The 20,930-nt window shown below is 42.4% G+C and overlaps 1 protein-coding gene across 1 annotated transcript in view; it reads left to right on the top strand.

Moving 5' to 3' along the window:
* Positions 1–20,930, top strand: part of LOC147688995 (ATP-dependent translocase ABCB1-like) — an 856,748-nt gene that overhangs the window by 90,368 nt on the left and 745,450 nt on the right. Inside the window, exon 2 of the mRNA XM_086941881.1 lies at positions 12,917–13,071. Coding sequence (XP_086798007.1) covers positions 12,917–13,071 — 155 coding nt within the window. The remainder of the gene's footprint in view (positions 1–12,916; positions 13,072–20,930) is intronic.

The following is a 20,930-nucleotide window of genomic DNA, read 5'->3' as shown; positions in this document are numbered from 1 at the left end:
ACTCCAATACATGCGGGGCCTGATAGGTGGTGGTGGTATAGACGCTAGTACAACAAATGATTCATCTAGGATATATTCCATCGTTTTAGGACCAGAGGTAGAGAATTCCTTCCTCAAATGTATTGACTTTGCATACTTTAAAAGAACTAGATTCAAGACGGTCCAGGCTGCAATTAAGATTTGGAATGCGGTGATGAAGAGAATTGGTCTGGGTCGATATAACCGGTATACAAGGTTGTATAGAAATATGTCCCTTCCAATCCAGATTTTTGGTGACAGTATAATGGCGGGCTGGTTGGAGAAGGGAGTAGTACAGCTGGGGGATGTGAGGAATACGGAGGGGGTGTTCCAGTTCATAGATTTAATGACTAAATTTGGACTAGATAGGAGGGATCTTTTCAAATATTTTCAGCTAAGAGGTTTTCTGGGGAACAAACAGGGTGGAAGTGTAGGGTTTGAGAAGGTAGAAATATTGGAGAAAATAAGATTGGGGGGAGATTGCTCTATACGTTGTTTTTACGCAAGCTTGTTGGCAGGGAAACTAGACGACATAGACAAGTACAGCGAAAAGTGGGCAGATAAGTTGGAAGGGGAGTCCTGGTGGTTTAAAGAGTCACTGGACTTAGGACAGTCTCTTCTGTGCTCTGCACCACTGCAATCGCAGCAGTATAAAACCCTTTATTCACTATATTTCACCCCTGCAAAAATAGCAAAATGGGGGGGTAGCACAGGTATCACATGCCCAAGATGTAGCTCACTTGATGCGGATTTAATACATTTATTTGCATTATGCCCGCAGATACAAACAGTGATAAGGGATATAGAGAGGTTTTTGGACGCCACTTTGAATATCCAGATCACTTTAAAAGCCCCAGAAATATTGCTTGGGATAGTCACAGATACTAATGTTATACAGAAAGAATTTATCTTTGTTGCAATGGCAGTTTTCAGGCTTTGTATAGCCAGGGCTTGGTTGGACAAAAACCCCCCAGCAATGCAAGTCTGGTTGGCTAATCTCTTATCAACCTATAATTTGGAAAAAAATATCTATGCCCGGAAAGGTAGGAAAGGGAGGAGACTGGGGTTAAAGATATGGGATCCCATTATAAGATGGAAGGAGGGGTTGGGATTGTGAGGTTAGGTTAGGATATGTTACATTGGTTGTATCAATTTAAATTGATGTTTACATGATGCTTCGATGAATTTGTACTATTGGTGTATGATGCAATATATCAAAAGGATTTAATGTACAGTTGGTGAATATGCATTGAATTGTGCAAATTGTGCAATGGTGTAAATAAAAATATATTCAAAAAAAAAATGGAATATGGATTGGTGACCCTAGCTGGGTTACCTAAAGCTAGATTGGCACTTCTTAGAGCCACTCTGAATTCTTCGGCTAGACTCATCACTAGGGGTGGGCAGAAGTTGCGTAATGGACTTTCGCTCAGACTCACGGAGATTGAACCAATCTCTGTGCCTCTACGCATATTTCCGTTACGCGCCTCCTGTCCGCCGTATTAAATGATATTTAAAAGGCTAAAATTAAATTTAAAATTAAACTTACCTTATTGCGGGTGCATCCTTGCCCAGCGCGGCTTCTTCTTGGAACTGCGCATGTGCGGGAACCTGCGCATGCGCAGTTCCCAGATGAAGCCCCGATGGGAAAGGATGCGCCCACAATAAGGTAAGTTTAATTTTAAATTACATTTTATCCTTTTAAATATCATCTAATATAGCGGGCAGGAGGCTGGCGGTAGGCTGGAGGGAGGCGGGCGGCCAACTTCCATTCCTCCCCCGAATGTGCGGAAATTTGCCTCGTTTCTCCGCCTTTTTTGCACAAGGGAGAAGCTGCAAATCTCTGCACATTCCGTGGGCGGAACGGAGATGTCCGCCCACCCCTACTCATCACTGGCTCCATTAAACATGACCACATCATACCAGACCTAATTCATCTAAAATGGCTGTCTATCAAAGCAAGGATCCATTTCAGGATAGGCTACCTAATGCACAAAGCTATTCAGTCCCACACCCCCTTTTACCTGGCAAAAGCCCGGTTGTTGAAACCTCTTAAATTCAATAAGAAAAGAACATACAATCGTGCTTTCTCGGGTCTTTCACCAAGAATAGTGAATGCTTTTCCTCCAGAGATCAGCTCAAACCCCTCTACCTCCTCATTCAAGAGACATGTCAAATGGTTACTCCTGAATGACTATCTACAGCAATAGACCAATAGCCATCTTTGCCTACTTCTTTATATCCCCGGTTGACACTCTTTGATACTTTTGTTCAAAAGTTCTAATTTTGTCTCTTCATGTGCCCTATGAGATTTTTTACTCTTCTAGAACTTTAGATATCCCACAAGATGGTATGTTACCTCAGTTCACCATTTTATTTTTGTTTTCTTGTACCTCACATGTCCCTTTATGGTATAATTCTTTTACCTCCTTTCACTTCCGCTCCTTTGTACAGCCCTCGGATACCCATTTGGGTCATATTCGAACTTCACAAAACTTTTCAAATAAATGAATAGTTTTTTCTAGCCCCCTCATTGATCTGCCCAGTCCATTCAATTATCTCTCTAATGAACCATGGCTCACTATTGTTTGCCCTACTGCGTGTCCCCTCACAACTGCCTTAAATGCCTTTGATTCACTTGATAGTGATGATGAGGTGCCCTAATTGTCACCAGCATAACTGCTGATGACTTCCCTTAACCAATTGCTAAATACCATATCCTGCAACATCAAGCCCTGCAGACTCCAAGTAAGTATTGGTACGAATGGATGGCCACATTTATAAGCATTAACCACATTGCTGCGGTGCATATTTTTGCGCTGTGCGGCTTTTTTCAAAAAGCTGCGTTAGATGACGAGCTCAGCTCGTCATCCGCACACGACCACCGTGGCTGATGACGAGCTGAGCTCGTCACTAGCAGCAAAGGGGTTAATAAAGGATTATTGTTGGATATAGTGAGTCCCAGGTACTTTGAACTCAGAAACATGTGTGTGATATACTGGGGGGCAATAAAACTGTAAAGCCTGATATATACATTGCATGGTTTAAATGGAAGGAATACTCCCTCTCCCTGGGATGCCCACTGCACCACCCATTTATGAGGAGCTAGTTCTGCATCCACCTTGTCAGCACCAGAGCCGTTTTATAATCAGACACATGTGGAACAGGTGGATAGTAGTGGTGAAGTGCTTTTTATTGTACAGTTAGTGTGTTAGTTAGTTAGATGAGTGGCATATATACATAGTGGTCGCTAATTTGGATAAAAGTGAGTAAAAAAAATATTTGGTCTGTACTTGGAGCATACACCCTTCTGATACCTTTGCAATCTAGTATACCTGTACCAATCACACATCTCCTTCTGCTATTTATATCTATTGTATTATGTATTAATGGTGTCCCTGCTAGTATCCAAAGAAATACACCCTTCTCAGTGAATTATGTGTATCCGTTGTTAGTGACCATATTCTGGTAAAACAATAATTTTCTTCCACATGGCCTCCCCAGGTCTGATGGCAAACAGCCACCACATCAAAATTACAAGAAAAAAGCTGAATGCATATCACACCGCCACAGTATTTCCATATAAATAGTTTGGGTTAGTGGTCAGGCCTCTGTTGCTTACCCTGGTGCCTGCCCAGTCAGCATTATATGATAATGCCCATTATTCAAGCTGTGCCATATGTTTAGGTTGGCTTTACATGCTTACTGCCAGAATTCAGCAGCCTTTGTCATTAGTTACCTTGTAATATGTTTGAGAATGCCATTCACCACCTACTTACAAGCCAATTTGGCTGCAGGCTAATCAGCACCTGGCATGTACGACCCTGTCACCTTATGGCCTGATTCACAAGGGTAAACTTAGACTTCAGGTCAAAACTTAGACTTATGTTCTAACTTTACTAGTAGTAAAGGTTGGCTTTTGGTCTAACCGTAGACCAAAATTCTAACTTTACTACTATTAAAACTAAACTTCCGGTCTAAACCTAAACTTTTTATTTAAGTTTATCTTTGTGAATTGGGCCATTAGCTTAATAGTCATCTGCTGTACATGGGATCATGTTCAGGAGGGCTTCTCCCTTAGGTAACTATATCCGCATTAGAATCTTTGCCCAAATCTTCAGGTGTTCTAATCCAAATCTCATTTTTTTTAATGTAATCCACTAATCCGGCTGCAACCGCGAGTACTGCCACTTTACTCTGTTTCCTAAGCCTTTGTTGGGTTCTTTCTGTTCCTCCGTTGCGACCTAAGGATGTGCTTCTGTTTGGGCAAAGCCCCTTAAGTGCTTTGCCCTCTTTCTCATTGTGAATTTTACTACTTCACCTAGTTCTAGGCTTCTGCAGAGTCAGTGAAAAAGGTGGTCTTATACTCTATAATCACTTTAAGTTTTGCTGGGTACAACAGTATGTATGTGAATACCTTCCTCTTTGATTGATTCTTTAACTTCAATGATGGATGTTCGCATCCTCTGCACTGCTAACCTGTAGTCTAGGAAGATAGTCACCTTATGATTCCCAGCCATGAAGCTGCCAGCTTGCCCGACTTTCTGTCAGAGAATGTCACAAACTTTATAATGCAGCAGCCGTGCTATGACTGGTCTAGGAGGTGCTCATGGTTGGGGTTTCCTAGAGGGCAAACAGTGAACTCTTCCCAGTGCAAAGAATTTGGTCAGCACCTGTGATGCCACAGCTGTAGGCACCCTTTGTCTTAAGTATGCCACCATTGTCATAAGGTTCCTACTTTCACAGTAAGACAGTGTGTTTGGGCAACATAAGCGTCATTCCACACATACTATGAGAATATGTTGACCTGATTCCTGGCAAGCTCAGAGGGCACCATCTGGACTCATAAACCTACACGGGTACCTGATGGTGTCTGCAACCTCAAAACAGGACCACCCTAATTCCCCCTAAGAAATCGTGGAAATAAATCTTACCCTTTTGTTTGAAACTCGAGCATGCCCAAAGAGGTACACAAGAAATGTTCAAGTGGCATTTAAAAAGTTAATTGAGGCAACTGGAATCTTGTGTAAAATATATGCACTGCAATGATCAGTAGAAAGAAGCAAACCAATGTCACAGGCATGCAGTGAATGGTGAAAAGGATAAATAATTCAACCATTGTACAATTACATTGGATTATATAAACACAGGTATTATACTCCTGCCCAGCTTTACATATCATAATAAACGTAGGTGTGATAATCTGCCAGATACCAAAGAGTAGTCTATCTCAGTGTGTGTACATATATAGAATATATATGCATATACCAGCCATGTTTGATGTAAAGCAGGCTGTAGTCCTACTCAGGATAGGGATGGAATACAGCTGGGCTAGAATTCAAGCACAGAGTGGCCACGGCAACCCTGCTGAAATGCTTCTCCACCTAAGCAAGGGCTCATGCAGTTTATATATTAAACTAAACCCATGCATTCAGTGCCTGAGCTCTGGCCCAGCCGCATCTTATTTATTCTACTCACCCTGGGCTGTTACCCAACAGTCACCTAACAGACAACAATCCATAACACTGTTTGCACAGAGTAAGGGGGGCCTTGTACAGTGTGTTCTATGAGACAATAATGTGCGTATGAAGAAATGTACATGTAAACAACTATTTTCTGAGAATGCTGATGTGCAGAGAAAATGCATTACAAAGGCCACTGTTTAAAAGATGTCAACTTTAAATGTGAACATGTAAAATGGAAGTGCTTGTGACCAGTGCCTGCGCAGATACATGACACATGACACCATATCTGTTCCTTATTTGCCTTCTAGTGGTCCAATGAAGTGCACATTATTCCTCCTACTGCAGATTTCAGCACCGTCAGCCCTGCTTTTCAACAATCAAAATTTGCCACTGAAGTCAATAACATTTTTGTTAAGTCCATCAACCATTACACTTATTTAATCCAACTAAAATTCATTCATTCACACTTTTTCTGCCAGTTTTATGTGATCAATCGTAAGAGAATGGCGTCAGTTTCAACTAGATTCAAACATAGAGGAAATGGGTATGCACAAGAGGGGGACCCAGGACATCACTGCCAGCACAGTCCAATGGCTTTTTGTCTGTCCCAAGTAACCCATTCACCCAATGAGGTGGATGCAATATTCGGGCGCTGGCGTAGTAGTTGGAGCTATTGATTTTCCTCATGCTAAATTTGGTGTGGGTTATGCATTTCCAGGGCATGTTACAATCTGTGAACTACTATTAAGTCTCCTGGTCCCCCCTCTGCATTGGAGTGCCACCAAAGTTATGGTGTTCCCCAGTGTGAAGTATTCACTGCCGCTCTCACATTTATTGATCCCAAAGTGCCCTACTCTGCCGCAGGTGCCCTATGGTCCCATCCTCGGCCACTGGCTATTGATCCACCAACAGCGTCTGCATATACGGTCTCCAGTAGGTATCTCTACCCACCTGTTTGCTACTCTGTGGACTCAGGAGTCTCTCAATCCACTCTCCACACTCAGTCAGGCAGGGTGCAACACTGATACACCCACCATGTACATTGAGGTATCCCGGTGCGCCACTTGTCATTCCTCCTTATGTACTGGATGAAGCAATCTCTGTGGGTGGCACCATCGTGTTAAGGTGCCGTCAGTAAAGTTTCCCGGCAAGCACGCTGGCTACCTGTCCTTTTGGGGGCTCCTGATACCTCAGCGAATTTACTGTGTGAAACAGGACTTGTTACACTTGGCTCCAGCAGCCATTACTGTGCACAGCCGCTACAATCATAGAATCATGCAGCCTCTTCATGCACGCCTAGCCACACACACTCAAAATACTATGATATGTCTAATAATATTTCCTATATTTTATTTCCCTGCTTCTATTGCTTTCTATGGGAGGGAGTTGCAATATCAGTGGTTGGCCATGTGTGGAACTTGGTTTACTCTAAGGCTGGTCCGCAGTACATTCATACCTGTTTTGACAGCTTTAAGGCTTTAGTAAATTTAAATCAATCAGTTATGTATAAATTGCTCATGTTCACTACTGAGGGTATCCAGGCACTGAGGTTGTGCTGGATACCAGGTCCTAAGTCCCCTTCTGAAGTCCACTGGGGAAGCTAATGCTTGAAGGTGGAGTGGTAGGCTATTCCAGGCCTTGGAGGCAAGGTAAGGAGAAGTAACAACCTCCGCTGTGGCTGCGATGGATGTGGGGTGTGTGCACGAGGGCCAGAAAGTTGGAGTGTAGATATTTGGCTTATTGGTGGAAGTGCACATGGTGATTCATGTATGATGTTCCTTGGTCATTTAGGGCTCTGTAGGCATGTGTCAGGGACTTGAACTGGCATCTTTTTTTGATGGGGAGCTAGTAGATGTTCTTGAGGAGGGGGTGATGTGGGTTTTGTTTGGGGAGGTTGAGATTAGCCTGGTTGCTGTGTTCTCTATGATCTGGAGTCTCTTGAGGAGTTCAGTGGTGATACTGGAGTAGAGCACATTTCCGTAGTCAAGCTAGCTGGTGATGAGGGCCTGGGTGACAGTTTTTCTGGTGTTGAAGGGGATCCATCTGAATATTTTTCAGTGCAAGCAGAGGGTGTGGCAGCAGGAGGAGGCAACAACATTGATTTAACGCCTCATGGCGGGTTTACTGTCAAGGATGATGCTGAGGCTGAGGGCATGCACTGTTGGTCTGGGTCTAGGCTCAGAGGGCCACCAGCCGTTGTCCCATGTGGAGGTGTTCTTCCTGAAGATCAGCACTTCTGTTATGTACATGTTAAGCTTCAGGCTCATAGGGGTTTTGAATTTTAGTTTGTGACTAGTAATAGTTTTACATATTTGTTGGTTGTATTTGTATTCCCTTGTCCAACTCTAGATCCACCTTAAATTTCCCTGACACACTTCAATTTTTAGTAAGTATTCCCCATTTTTCAGCCACTTTCCCTTGCCCTTCCGCCACTTTTACTACTGAACCATATACCTACATGTGCAGAACTGTTGGCCACAATAGCGGAGACCAGTACAAAGGAAAGATAGGAAGCAGTGTTCTCCTACCAGTATGCTTGTAGAGAGCATTTTGCTGCTAAAGTAGTACCTATAGGACTGGTTTGCCTACTGCAACATGCAGTTTGTGTTTAGGTCCAATAAATGTTGTTCCACTGTCATGCAACCCATTCTAACAACATACTTTCGGCAGGTGCTTACCAGAAAAGAGTTGAAAGTGAGGTAAGAGTATTCTGTGCATCTTTGCTCTCAAGTTGTCTATGAGTGATAATCAACCATTAAATTGGTTTTAAAGCAGAAGTCTAAGTTTTAATATTTATTTTGGGGCTCTGGAATAGGGGCTTAGATCCAAGAAACGTTTGACCTGATTATGGAGTAAGGAGATGCAACCATGGCCGATCTTATACTTAGCATGTTGTTTATCACAGACCGTTTACAGTATATGATTGACTGTGAGGGATTCTCTTTGAAGATGTTCTTTTTTCGTTAATTTCCCAGTACTACATTATTGAGGATGTATGGACCGGTGGTTTTCCTTACACTTGTGGCCATTAATATAGGGAGATGTTTCCTGAAATACTTCTGGTAATAGGAGTTATAGAATAACAATCTGAGGGTTACAAAAAAACGTTGAGGACTTTGGAGGATGAAAGCTCTTTCACATAGGATGTGATGCATTTAGAGAGATTGTCCCAGAGTCTTATAGCTTGTACAGAAAATTATTTGCTTCATTTTCTGTCTTGTTGAGTGGTGATCCTCTAAGCATGAGATTAAAGGAGGTTAATAAATGGTACTTTGCTTGATATATTTATTTTTTATCAAAAGAACAGCAGACTGTTTCTTGTGAATTGCCCTGTGTGCTACATACACTGTACTGAAATAATGTAGTTGAGGGACTGGAAAAGGGTGTTTAGAGCTGGACTGATGTGTTCATAAGATTTCATGTTATGAATCACCCTGCCTGTGCAGTTTTCAACAGATTGGCATATGTATGCGAGTTATACAATGAACAAGACTCTTGCTTAATCTATTGATGATAGTACCATTGATAATGAAGACAGGACCCTTGTACTGCAAGGTCAGGAATTGTATAAGATTTGTTCGTGTTACTGATGCTCATTTGGGTTTGCAGATGCCTTTTAACCTATGCTGATGCTCAATGTATACTGCTTACTTTAGTGATGTTCCTTGTTCCTTTTATTTTCTCTGTCAGCCCACTAATATCTGTTATTAGGTCTATTGATGCATGCAATATTTCAGACAAATATTAATAGAAATACATTTGTACTAAAAATCACACATGTCCTCATGGCAGGCGCAACTAGGAGAAACATTTTCATTTTTCTTCGTTTTTCAAACTTTGCATGTGTGCTGCAATGTACAGCACACATTCAAAGCCGGGAAAACTGTAGAGCATAGTTTTGCACTGAAATTGAACCCCCCTTTCAGTTCAAAACCTAAACTTCAGAGATGCACACACAATTACACTATGGTGCAAGAGTGTGTGCTCTGGCGCATGACTCCCAAAAGTATGACTGCAAGGGGTAGAGAAAAAATGCACTATCTTAGTAGATATGGCACATTTTTTGCTTTTTGACTCAGAGCTGTGCAGGAACTTTGGTGCAGTGTTGCCTTGCATCAAAGACTACTAAATCTGGGCCTCAATCTCATCTCCATGACACTACTGGCGGTCCTGAAAGTTGCAATATGCTTGGTGGTGCTGCAGCAGCACCACCAGCATATTGTGAGCCCCTGGACGTCATGGGCAGTGTAACTGCTGTCCAAACACCAAAGTTGTAATACAGTGGTCAGACCGCTGGTGCAGTGGTGGCTTGACAGCCACTGCGACCCCCCTGCGAGTCTGGGGATCCTCGAGCCACCAGAATCATAATCAGACCATTGGCTCTTTCAAAAATCTTCATAGATTATCTCTGCAGGTGCTGTTATGTCTGTTTAGCACTGGTCCCTCTTTTAGTAGCTGCGCACTGTATGAATCTCAATACCATTACCCCTGCATCATGGTGCAAGGGTGCCAGGGTTGGCCCTAGGAAAACGTTTTGTCCTTTTTGAAGGCAGAAAGGACTAAAATACGCCATATTTCAGTAATGTGTCTCATTCTTGCTCTTTCCTATTGACACAGGGCAGCACTGCAAAAAGCCCTGTGCCAAATAGTTGTAAATGAGGCCCTTATACTCTGGGGAGTAAACAACTTTTGACCATCTTCCAGGAGAACATTCTTTTTGTCACGATGAGTCAGCCATATCTCTGGGAGGGAGAGTTGTGACATTACATATTTAGGAAACAACACAACTAAGTATAAAACTTCAGCAAATAATTTTGAAAGAGGTGACCCAGATCTGGTAAATACAGACAGTATAGATTGCAACTGCTGTCCCTAGGAAAATTCCTATATGGGGTACAGATCGTTGGATGAAGTTCACTGTGTGACCAGGTTCTATTGTTGAGTACTAGGCTAAAATATTGGTCTGAACAACTTCTAAGAAATCACTCTCTATGGCTGAGGCTGTTTAGGTTGATTATTTTTCATCTTTCAATTTCACTAGTTCTTATACTGTGATCTGTGGACCCTTGTGGTACTCAGGGCCTGCTCAGGTGGTCTGCAACTGTTTGCAAAATTAAACAATATTGGGAGGTTAGTAAAGTGTATTTATGCACATAAAAAAGAAATACGCAAAATTAAAATGTTAAAACAGTATGTGAATGAGAAAGTCTGAATCGGGTGCTAAAAGTTCATCGTCTGGCATCCTTAGGTTGGTTTGTTGGAGCAGCGCAAGTACAGAAAATAGGATGGACTTTGACCATTTGACGGCCTCAACTTAAGTACTTAGAGGTAGTTGACAGAAAAATGGAGCATAAATTTAGAGCTAGTCAATCATGTCTCTTCATGTTTTAGAAATAAAAATACATTTTAAAAGCTACAACTTTACCTGTGAAACTAAATGTTCAATTTTGTAATTTTGTTTGTGAAAATTAATAGATTGATTGTGTATTTATATGATCCTATTTCTCTATTTCTGTGTTATATTTTGTGGCTCAAAATGGCGACATTTCTGAGGCTGTAGTCCTCAGCTACCAGTAGCAAATCATTGGAATACTCATCCTCAGAAGTCAAACGTTTGGGGCGTGGCTAAGCGCCCGAGACGGATGGAAGCATCGGGGTGAGGCTCCGTCTTCACCGGGGATTTCTGGCGGCTCCAGCCTTTCCTTACCACCATGCTTCGCAGAAAACGACTTCGGAAAGCTCCGAGCATTTAAAGGACCCCACGCTGATACCAAGCTCCTCGTCCCTGCCCGGCAGCTTCACTTTTGCTCCGGTCGCGGCTCTGCTGCCGCCGCGACCGCCATTTTAGTGCTTAAGCCGGCGCTCGTCTAAGGAATGCGCCTGTCACGCACATCGCCTGCAGCAGCGGGCGCACTTCACGAAAACAGCATAAAACTGCAGGGAATGACAGCGCTTCGTACCCATCTTTAAAGGTGACTTTATTTTTCTTTTGGAACTGCTCTTTTCCTTTTTATTCGCATTATAGCTCTCTCCTCAGCTTTGGCGGCCATTTTGAGCTTTCTACTAACTCAGCTGATTTACCACTTCTGATATCCACTTGGTATTGCTCAGCCTGCGACCGTTTGTCTCTCATTTTTAGCTGGCTCGCCTTGGACTTCACCTGACCTCCTCCTATAGCTGACTCTGCTGGTTTTTCCTCATTCCTGTAGTGTTTGTCTCCTTTATACATTACTGGGGATTCCCCTTCATTGTCACTTCCATGGCGGAGGGCCCTGGCAAAACCTCTAAACGCAACTTTGTTAAAAATTCAAAGCTATTTACTACGTTGGCTCAATTAGAAGCCTCTGCAGGCTCCTCCAGTTGCGAATCATCTCTTAACATGGACGCTCTCCCTCAGACAGGAGCGAAAACCACTCCTAAGAGATTGAAACACAATCCTCCCTCTCCCCCAAAGTCACCGTCAGCCATTTCCATGGAACTTCTCCTTGAGGAGATACGAGCACTGCGCCCATTTATGGAGGAGACAAATTCAAAGCTGCAAATTCTAACTGACAACTGGTCATTAATGGACACCAGGGTCTCTAAGGTGGAACAGACTGTGTCATCCCTCCAAGAATCCGCTACCAAGACGGTCCATATGGATATGCGACTTTCAAACCTCCAGAAGCAGGTGGAGGACCTTGAAAATAGGAATAGGCGCAATAACCTACGTCTTTACGGCCTGAAGGAAGGTTGCGAGGGGAATGATGCCATTGCCTTTTTCAAGTCCTTCTTACCCAAGCTCCTACATCTTCCTGAAGGCACCTCTCTTAACATACAGCGCGCACATAGGCTTGGTAGACCTCCTTCCAATCCTTCTCATGAAACAAAGCCAAGAGGCGTCATAATGTACTTTCTTGAATATACAGATCTGCTGAAGGTTCTTTTCGCGGCTAAAGCAATACCTCATCTGAAATGGTCGGATTCCAATTTGTTTATTGCCCAGGATTACGCCAAAGCTACTGCCTCTCGCCGCAAAGCATTTCTTGACATGAGAGCAGAATTGCGTTCCATTGGAGCCAAATATGGACTTTTTCACCCTTGTTTATTCAAAGTCACTTATAACAACAAGACCATGACTTTTGAAGATCCTCTTAGGCTCCGCAGTTTCCTGAATTCCTGTGGGCCAGCTGACATGGAATTCTCTGGCCCTTCTTCTTCATTTCCACCGTGACTCTGTTGCTAGTATTTCCTGATTTTCCTGATATTTATAATACTCTGTTGCTCATGTGACGTTATGTTCTTTTTTCCACAGGTTCCTCAGTTAATGTATAACCTGCCCGGTATCAGCCCACGTTGGCTTATTCTTGTTCTCTAATTGTTTAATCTTACGTTTCTCCTGTTACTTAGTCGTTTGCATGTTCTAATATCATTGTTCTTCTTTTTTCTCACAGATCATTTCCCTGTGTTCCGTCATATCTCTCCGGTGGGACGTCCCGTGGCCCCGTCTGCTTGTCCTCCGTTGGTTGGCCTTTCCTCCCTCCTCTTGTCTCCACTTCTCCCCTTCTGTTTCCTGCCCTTTGAACACACCCACCCCTCACCAATTTTTGTAAGTACTACCCCATGTATTCCTTTTCCATGGTTGACATGGTCCCTACTTTTCCGTTAGTTTTTGTCTTGATTGTTTCCTTGTTATTACTGGTTCTTATGAGCTCGATCTTCTTTAGGTCGATCTTGATCTGCTTTTTATTTTTACTACCAGTCTCCTCTTTTATTAGTCGACTGTCTTTTATCACTTCCCTTCTTTTTCTATCCTCTTTTCTCACTTCACTTCGCACACCATTTCTATTTTTTTCGTACTCCTTTTTAGGTCTTTTCTATACATTATCTTTAACTTCTCTTATATCAACTTCTCTCTTTACTGTTTTCTCTCTTGCACATTTTCTTGTTACTTTCCCAATGCGATTTTTTTCTCTCTTCATTGACTTTTTCTATTTCATACTATCCCCTATTAGTATCTCTCTACCTATTTTCTTCCTTGCACTTTCCTGCTTTTATTCCTTTTCTTGTTTTTCCCCTATCCACTTCTATGAGGCTTCCTTCCACTTTTGTTCTACATTCTCCCCTTTCCTTTATTCTTGATGTCAATCCGCATTGTTTCTTGGAACGTTAAAGGTTTACATTCGCCCATACAGAGGCAAAAGATACTTTCTCACTTAGCTAAATTCAATGTTGACATTGCCTTTTTACAGGAAACCCATTTATCTGATAGTGAGGCTGCTAAACTCCAAAGAGGTTGGGTGGGTAAGGTTTTCTCCGCCCCTGGTGATGGCAAAAGAAATGGTGTTGTTTTGTTAATTCGGAAATCTTTTACTCATTCAGTGCTGCACTCTGACTTTGACCCTGAGGGCAGATGGTTATTTGTCAAACTTTCTTCTAAAGGTGTCCCTTTTTCTTTGCTCAACGTCTATGCCCCTGCAGGTGGAAGTCCCATTTTTTGGAATGCATTTGCCTCTCGTATCACTGATTGTATTGATGATAATTTCATTTTAGCAGGTGACTGTAATTTACCATTGGACCCCTTTTTGGATAGACGCTCCAAATCTCTGTTTGTTCCTAATAAATCCCATAAGCTTTTTACTCATGCCATCTCCCAACACAAATTGATTGATGCGTGGCGACTCTGTCACCCAACCGACAAAGAATTCACGTTTTATTCCCCGGTCCATCATTCCCAGTCCCGCATTGACTACATCTTTCTCTCCCACCATATTTCCCAATCCCTCACCCAAGCGGAGATTGGTCCCATTGTATTCTCTGATCACGCCCCAGTCCTAATCAACATTGATCTTTTACCTAAATCCATTGGCCCTAAAAGGTGGCGTTTCAACAATTCCCTCCTTACTGATCCCAAATTTACCGCCTCCTTTATTGAATTCACTAATGAATTTTTTATTATTAATGATACACCCTCCTTACCCACTCACACTGTCTGGGACGCTTACAAAGCAGCAGCCAGAGATTTTATTCTTAGACATGTTGCGGCAAAACGCAAATTAGCTCGTCAACGTACTAATGATCTTTTGTCTCAGATTAAAATCCTTGAGCATTCCTATTATACTTCTCATACTCAGGAAACTTTAACAGCTCTTATCATTGCGAAAATGAACTATAACAAACAGTCCACTGATAACGCTTCACTGTATCTCCTGAAATCCAGTTCGAAATTTTATGGTGGGAAAAATAAGGCGGGGAAAGTTCTTGCTAATTATTTAAAAGTCAAACAAAACAAATTGAATGTTGAGTCTGTTTTTGATGTTAATTCAATATCGCAACATAAAGATGCTGACATCCTGGAGGTATTTTCTCACTTTTACTCTACACTTTACTCTTCTGGCACTCAGCCCTCTGATCACTCTATTTCTGCTTTCTTATCCAGCATTCATCCTCCTCCCAACTTTCCTGTTGACCTGACCTCCCTTGAGACTCCCCTTACTATTCGCGAACTCCGCACTGCACTTCATTCACTTAAAAAAGATAAGTCTCCCGGTCCAGATGGCTTTACCGTCGAATTTTACCAACAATTTGCCAACCTTTTACTACCCAAATTATTCCGCCTTCTTGATTCCTTCAAGACCAACGATGCCTCCTTAGGCACTTTTTCGGATGCTTACATCTGCATTATACCAAAAGAGGGCAAAGATCCCCAACATTGCAAGAACTACAGACCGATCTCCCTTGTCAACATTGACTATAAAATATATGCTAAGTCCTTAGCCATTAGACTTGATCCTTTTCTCCCAGATCTCCTTGGCCCTGAACAATCAGGATTTGTTAAAGGCCGCTTCATTTCTGACAATACCAGGCTCCTCTTTAATGTTTTATCTAAGTCCTCACGCTTCAACGGTTCCCTGGCCGCAAATGCTTTGGACGCCGAGAAGGCATTCGACAGGGTAGAATGGTCATTTCTTTTCTCCGTGTTAAAATGGTTTGGGTTTGGCCCTAATTTCATTTCCCTCATATCCCTCCTTTATGCAAATCCTAGAGCAGCGGTTTGTGCCAATGGTCTCATTTCTTTCTTTTTTCGCCTTGGTAGAGGCGTTCGACAAGGCTGCCCTCTTTCCCCTTTTCTTTTTAATCTTGCCCTGGAACCTTTCTTATCTAGGATACGTCAAAACCCGAGCATTCATGGCTTCCCTCTCGCTCACTCGCAAGTTAAGTTAGCTGCCTACGCAGATGACATTTTACTTTTCATTTCGAATCCGTCTGTCTCTATCCCAGCCTTCCTTGCTGAAGTTCATACCTACTCCCATCTTTCTGGATATAAGTTAAATAGCGATAAATGTGAGATCTTACCTCTCACCAAATTCACCTTTAAACCCGATTTTACTGCATCTACTTTCACTTGGAGTCCATCTCATATCAAATATCTCGGCTTACACATTACTCCTTCTGTTTCAGATACCATCTCGTTATGCCTCACTAAATGTACTCAAAAGCTGTCTGACCTTACTTCTAGATGGCATCCCCTCTACCTTTCTTGGTGGGGCCGCCTTGACACCATCAAGATGATGCTTTCCCCAATCGTCCTTTACACCATCTCTAATTTACCGATTTCCATCCCTGCCAAATTTTTCACTAAAATCAATTCCACACTCTCCTCCTTTTTATGGTCTGGAAAGAAGCCGCGTATGTCCTTATCACGCCTCCGCCTCCCCAAATCGGAGGGTGGGGTCAACTTCCCAAATTTTCCTGCTTATCATAAAGCTTTTCTCCTGAAACAGGCTGCCGTTTGGCTTCAGGATCCTGTTGATCCTCTTCCTCTTTGGGCTGAACTCGAACACCTTTCTCTTTCTCCCTTCTCCTTTGCTGAGTATCTATCCTTTTCTCGCAAGCCCCAATTCCTATCCACTCCAATTCACAAATATACTGCGAAATTACTTTTAGCCATTACTCCGGCTCCCCCCTCTTCTGTTCCAGAACTTCTCGCCACCACGATTTGGTATAATAACAGCATTCTTATCAAATTGAAACCCTTTTATTGGAAAACTTGGAGGCAGCGCGGTTTAATCTGGGTCTCCCAACTTTTCACTGGATCTGTCTTCACACCTTTTCCAATTCTTAGTCATCTCTTTTCCCTCCCTGCCTCCTTTGTCCACAAATACACCCTACTCAAAAACGCAGTTATGTCTGCATGTGACTCTCTTTCTCACTCTAATTCGACTGTGACTTCTATTACTCCCATTTCTTCTCTTCACACCCAACTACGCTCCAACCCATCAGCGTCCTCCATATACCATTCCTTTCATAACCCTCCATCACCTAGGCCTAAATCCAAAGTTGAAGACCAATGGGAATCCGATCTTGCTGTCTCTTGGCCCACATCCTTGTGGGATAAAATATGGACTAAGCTTCGCAAATCCTCCAGAGCAGCCTCTCTCACACAAACACTTTTTTTCCTTTATAATCGACTTCTTTACACGCCATCTCTCCTCCACCAACGCTTTCCCCTCACTCCGGATCTTTGCTGGTCTTGCTCCACCCCTAACGCCACACTTTTTCATATGCTTTTCATGTGTCCTCTCACGCACGCTTTCTGGACTAAAGTCTGGAATCAAATCAATTCTATCTTCCACACCTCCATCCCCTTTTCTATCACTGACATTTTCCTTGGCTCACTTTCCTCTTCCTGGATTGATGTTGATGCAAATGTTCATATTATTGATTTGTTATTGACTGTTGCATTTCAGCAAATTACTGTTAACTGGAAAGACACCAAGGGCATTACCTTTAAAGCTTGGTGGTTCAATGTATGTTATAATCATAGACTGGATACTGCATTTGTTTACCCCACTACCCTAGCCCCGAAAAGACTCGCGTTATGGCTTCCCATCACCCTTTACCTGGATGCTTGTGCCAAACGGTCTTTTCATTTATCCCCAATTCAGCAAGAGGTCTCGAAACCCCCATGAATAACCTTTTGTTCCTTCTTTTTCATTATTGTTCATTTATCCGCATATTTGTGCACTGTTTCTCATGTTATGTAGCTTCAATGACTGTAATTTTTGATTTTTAGCCTCATTGCTATTTCCTTTCCTTTTTTCTTTTTCCTATCTTCCCTTTTTTTTTTTTTTTTTTTTTTTATGACACTTTTTATGATGTTCTCAATTATTATTCATACTATTCCTGCTGATTTCACTTTGTTTTTTGTAATGCCATTACTTGTTCATCTTAATAAACTTCTATTTGAACTAAAAAAAGAAGTCAAACGTTTATAATCCTCTGACAAGTCAGATAATATTTGCAGAATAAGAGACAGGAAATCCAATAAAATGTTATCAATCCCCCCACACCCAGAGCTCGGAGGATATCCACATAAGTAGACATTTTATGATATGCTTTAACATATACTTGTTTGACGTTTTTAACATTGCTTAAAGAGCAAAACATTTCTGCGTCCTTGTGTGACAGTTTTTTAGCCATCTCTGTTAAAAAGGCCCAAGAAACAATCCGGCTCATTGCCAGCCCAAAGTACTGAACCTAACTAAAGTGAAACACATGATTTTGTCATTTTCAGATAGTCGATCGTGTTGACGACTCTATCTTAAGATAAAAAGGGAGAACCTGGGGGTACCGGCTTATTTGTTAAATATGATTAATCTACTGAATACATACAGATAACTGGGTGAAAAGTATGATACGATTTGCAAATAAAGTAACCAAGTCAATATCACAAACTCAGGCTTAAAGCAAGGTAGTGTTTTTCCATCCATGCTATTTTTGCTGAACACATCTGGATTACCAGCCAAGTTGAGAAGAACTAGGTCATTCCCACCATATTTGGGTGGTTCCCTTATTCCACTGATAATGTGTCCTGAGAACGTAATGTTTAAAATATGCTGTCAAGCACTTTGGAATTACTCACCTTAAAAAGTCAGAAATAATTATCTTCCCCGCCCTGGGATTACTTACTGAAAGGTAATAACCCTGAATCAGTTTCTGAGTATCAATGCTAGCAATTAACTTTTAGCAATAACTCTTCACGCCTTTCACACTTCATACAAACCTGTACTCATGCAGATTCATCCTGGCTTGTCATTTTTTAATCTCCTTTTATTAGATGGGAAGCAGATTTTAAAGCTTTTAAGCAGGTTTATGGATCTACTTGCCACAATAAGGGACCAGAGGTTCAACGGGATCTATTGAGAACAACGCTCCTGAGCTTTTTTACTTTTATCAAAACAGTTTCCATTTTGTTTGGAAAAGAATAGCCGTTCCTTCCTGCACTGTATTGTTTAACCCCTTCACTGCGGCGGCTATTCTGCCGCAGTGCTAAGGGGGCGGAAGAGCGGCGGGCACATGCTGGTGACGGAACCGCTCCGTCACCAGCCGCGGTTGCGCTGTGCTCATAACGGAGCGCCTCCGTCACGGCCCCGCCCGCTCAATAGAACGTTCAGCGCGGAATCCGCGCTGCGCAGGCATTCCGAGCGGGCCGTGACGGAATCGCTCCGTCATCAGCACAGCGCGGCCGCGACTGATGACGGAGTGGTTCCGTCACCAACAGGGGTGGGGTTAAAAGCTTTGAATCTGATCAATTACATATATGTAGCTTTGTTCAATGAAAGTCTGCCCAAATGTAGTAAATCCGTTTTTCAATTTGTGTCTTCGGCATATAGTGGGACCGGCTTGTAATTTGAGGTGCATGCTAGACCTATTGGCCTTACAGCTTGCGCCAAATATTTCTGGTTTCCATAGTATAGCGTCAAATGTTAGTGTTCCTGCCTAACATCACATATGTCCTTTTGTCATTTTTCTGACATTTTTGCTTTTTAAATGCATACAGTTTTCATTTCAATGTTTGCTTTATTTTTTATTAACCTTAGTGTTGTTTTGAGATTTGCCACACTCACCACTTCTAGTATTTCCTCTATGGTTTTCCTAGCTGTTTAGAACTCGCTGCGTAATGTCAACCCAGGTTTCCCTTAGTAAAATCTGCTTGCTTCCTGGTTCCTTATGCTTGAGCAGTGTGGGAGGCAGAGCTCACACGATGATGGTGCCCTTACTTTCACCTCAGTCGGATTTGCCACAGTTGTGTTTTTGCATATTTCTTAGTTAAGAAATGAATCACCTGTTTGGAATATTAGAAAACTTACATACAGTTTTAATTTTAGAAATGGTAAATATATAGGAAATTAGAAAAAAGGCTAACTTATAAATCTGGCCCGGTTACTATTTTCTATTGGTTACGTCTCTCCTCGGAACTCATATGTTTTTGGCTCATACCCAGGTTTAAAACTCCTTGTAAATCTGGGAATGCGTCAAAGTCAAAGTCCATGGATGATGTATGGGAACACCCATGAAAATGCAATCCTGGTGCAGAGATTTGCGCTGCATTACATTACCAGAAATGTATGAAGCCACGCAGGGCCATGCAAGGTGTCCTTGAGGGACTTCATAAATCTCATTTAGCATTTGTGTTGCTCTTGCACCATGTTGCTTGGTGCAGGAATGAAACAACGGGGCTGATAAATTTGCCCCCAAATGTGCGGATTACATAAAAAGATAGGAGCCTATTTTGAGCTTCTTGCGTCACCGGAGTGCCGTTTTTACTGATGCTCCAGTGATGCAAATCATAAAATTATATCTGGGCCACGCAAAGCCACTATGCATGGCTTTGAATGGCCTCATAGGTGTAATGGAGTAAGAAATGGCAGCGCGAATCACTGCATTGCCATACTTTGCACTTGTGAGGTGCTCCGTAGGTGTTATGAGGGGTTTTCCCATGCAACACCCATGTATTATGACACCTTCGCAAATTTTCAAGACCGGGTAAACCTGGGAATTGCCAAAACGTACTACTTCAGAGATGAGGCGCAATAAGGAGAAGTGACTTTAATTTCTCCTTGTTTTTCCTCTTTCACTGTGTACTGCATTCTGCAGCACACATAGGAAGAGGAAAACACAATAGGACGGTTTCTGTGCTGGAAAGGTCCCCTTTCTGTACAAAACCAATCCTGCTGACAACAGTCACCCTTGCACCATTGCCTGCATTGGCGATACACTGACGGAACAGAGCCATTTCAGGAGTAAAAGGCAGGAATGCACCGTATTGCAGAAATACCGTGCGTTCTGGCCCTTTCACTTTGACGTAAGGCAGCACAGCAAGCATGCTGCACTGCCCTGCCCTATGCCAAATTCCCATACATGAGGGCTACATTTTGCAGATTATAACATCACTAAATGTAAATGCAACTGTTCTATGGGTTCTACATGTATTCAAATAACAACTGTGCCAATGCACAAAGGAAAGGAGCAATATATGTGTAAGGGCCAGGATTTGATGTGGGCTGGTATAGAACCTTGTTCATCCCCCATTCACAATGAGATGCACCAGGCTCTCATATGTCTCTGGCAGTATGCAGTTTGAGCATGGTGCAAATAGTGAGCAAGGGGAGGATTAACGTGCCC

The sequence above is a fragment of the Lissotriton vulgaris genome, chromosome 10 (assembly GCF_964263255.1).
Source record: "Lissotriton vulgaris chromosome 10, aLisVul1.2, whole genome shotgun sequence".
NCBI lineage: Eukaryota > Metazoa > Chordata > Amphibia > Caudata > Salamandridae > Lissotriton > Lissotriton vulgaris.
The sequence above is the reverse complement of the archived record's forward strand: the minus strand, read 5'-3'. Positions and strand labels throughout refer to the sequence as shown.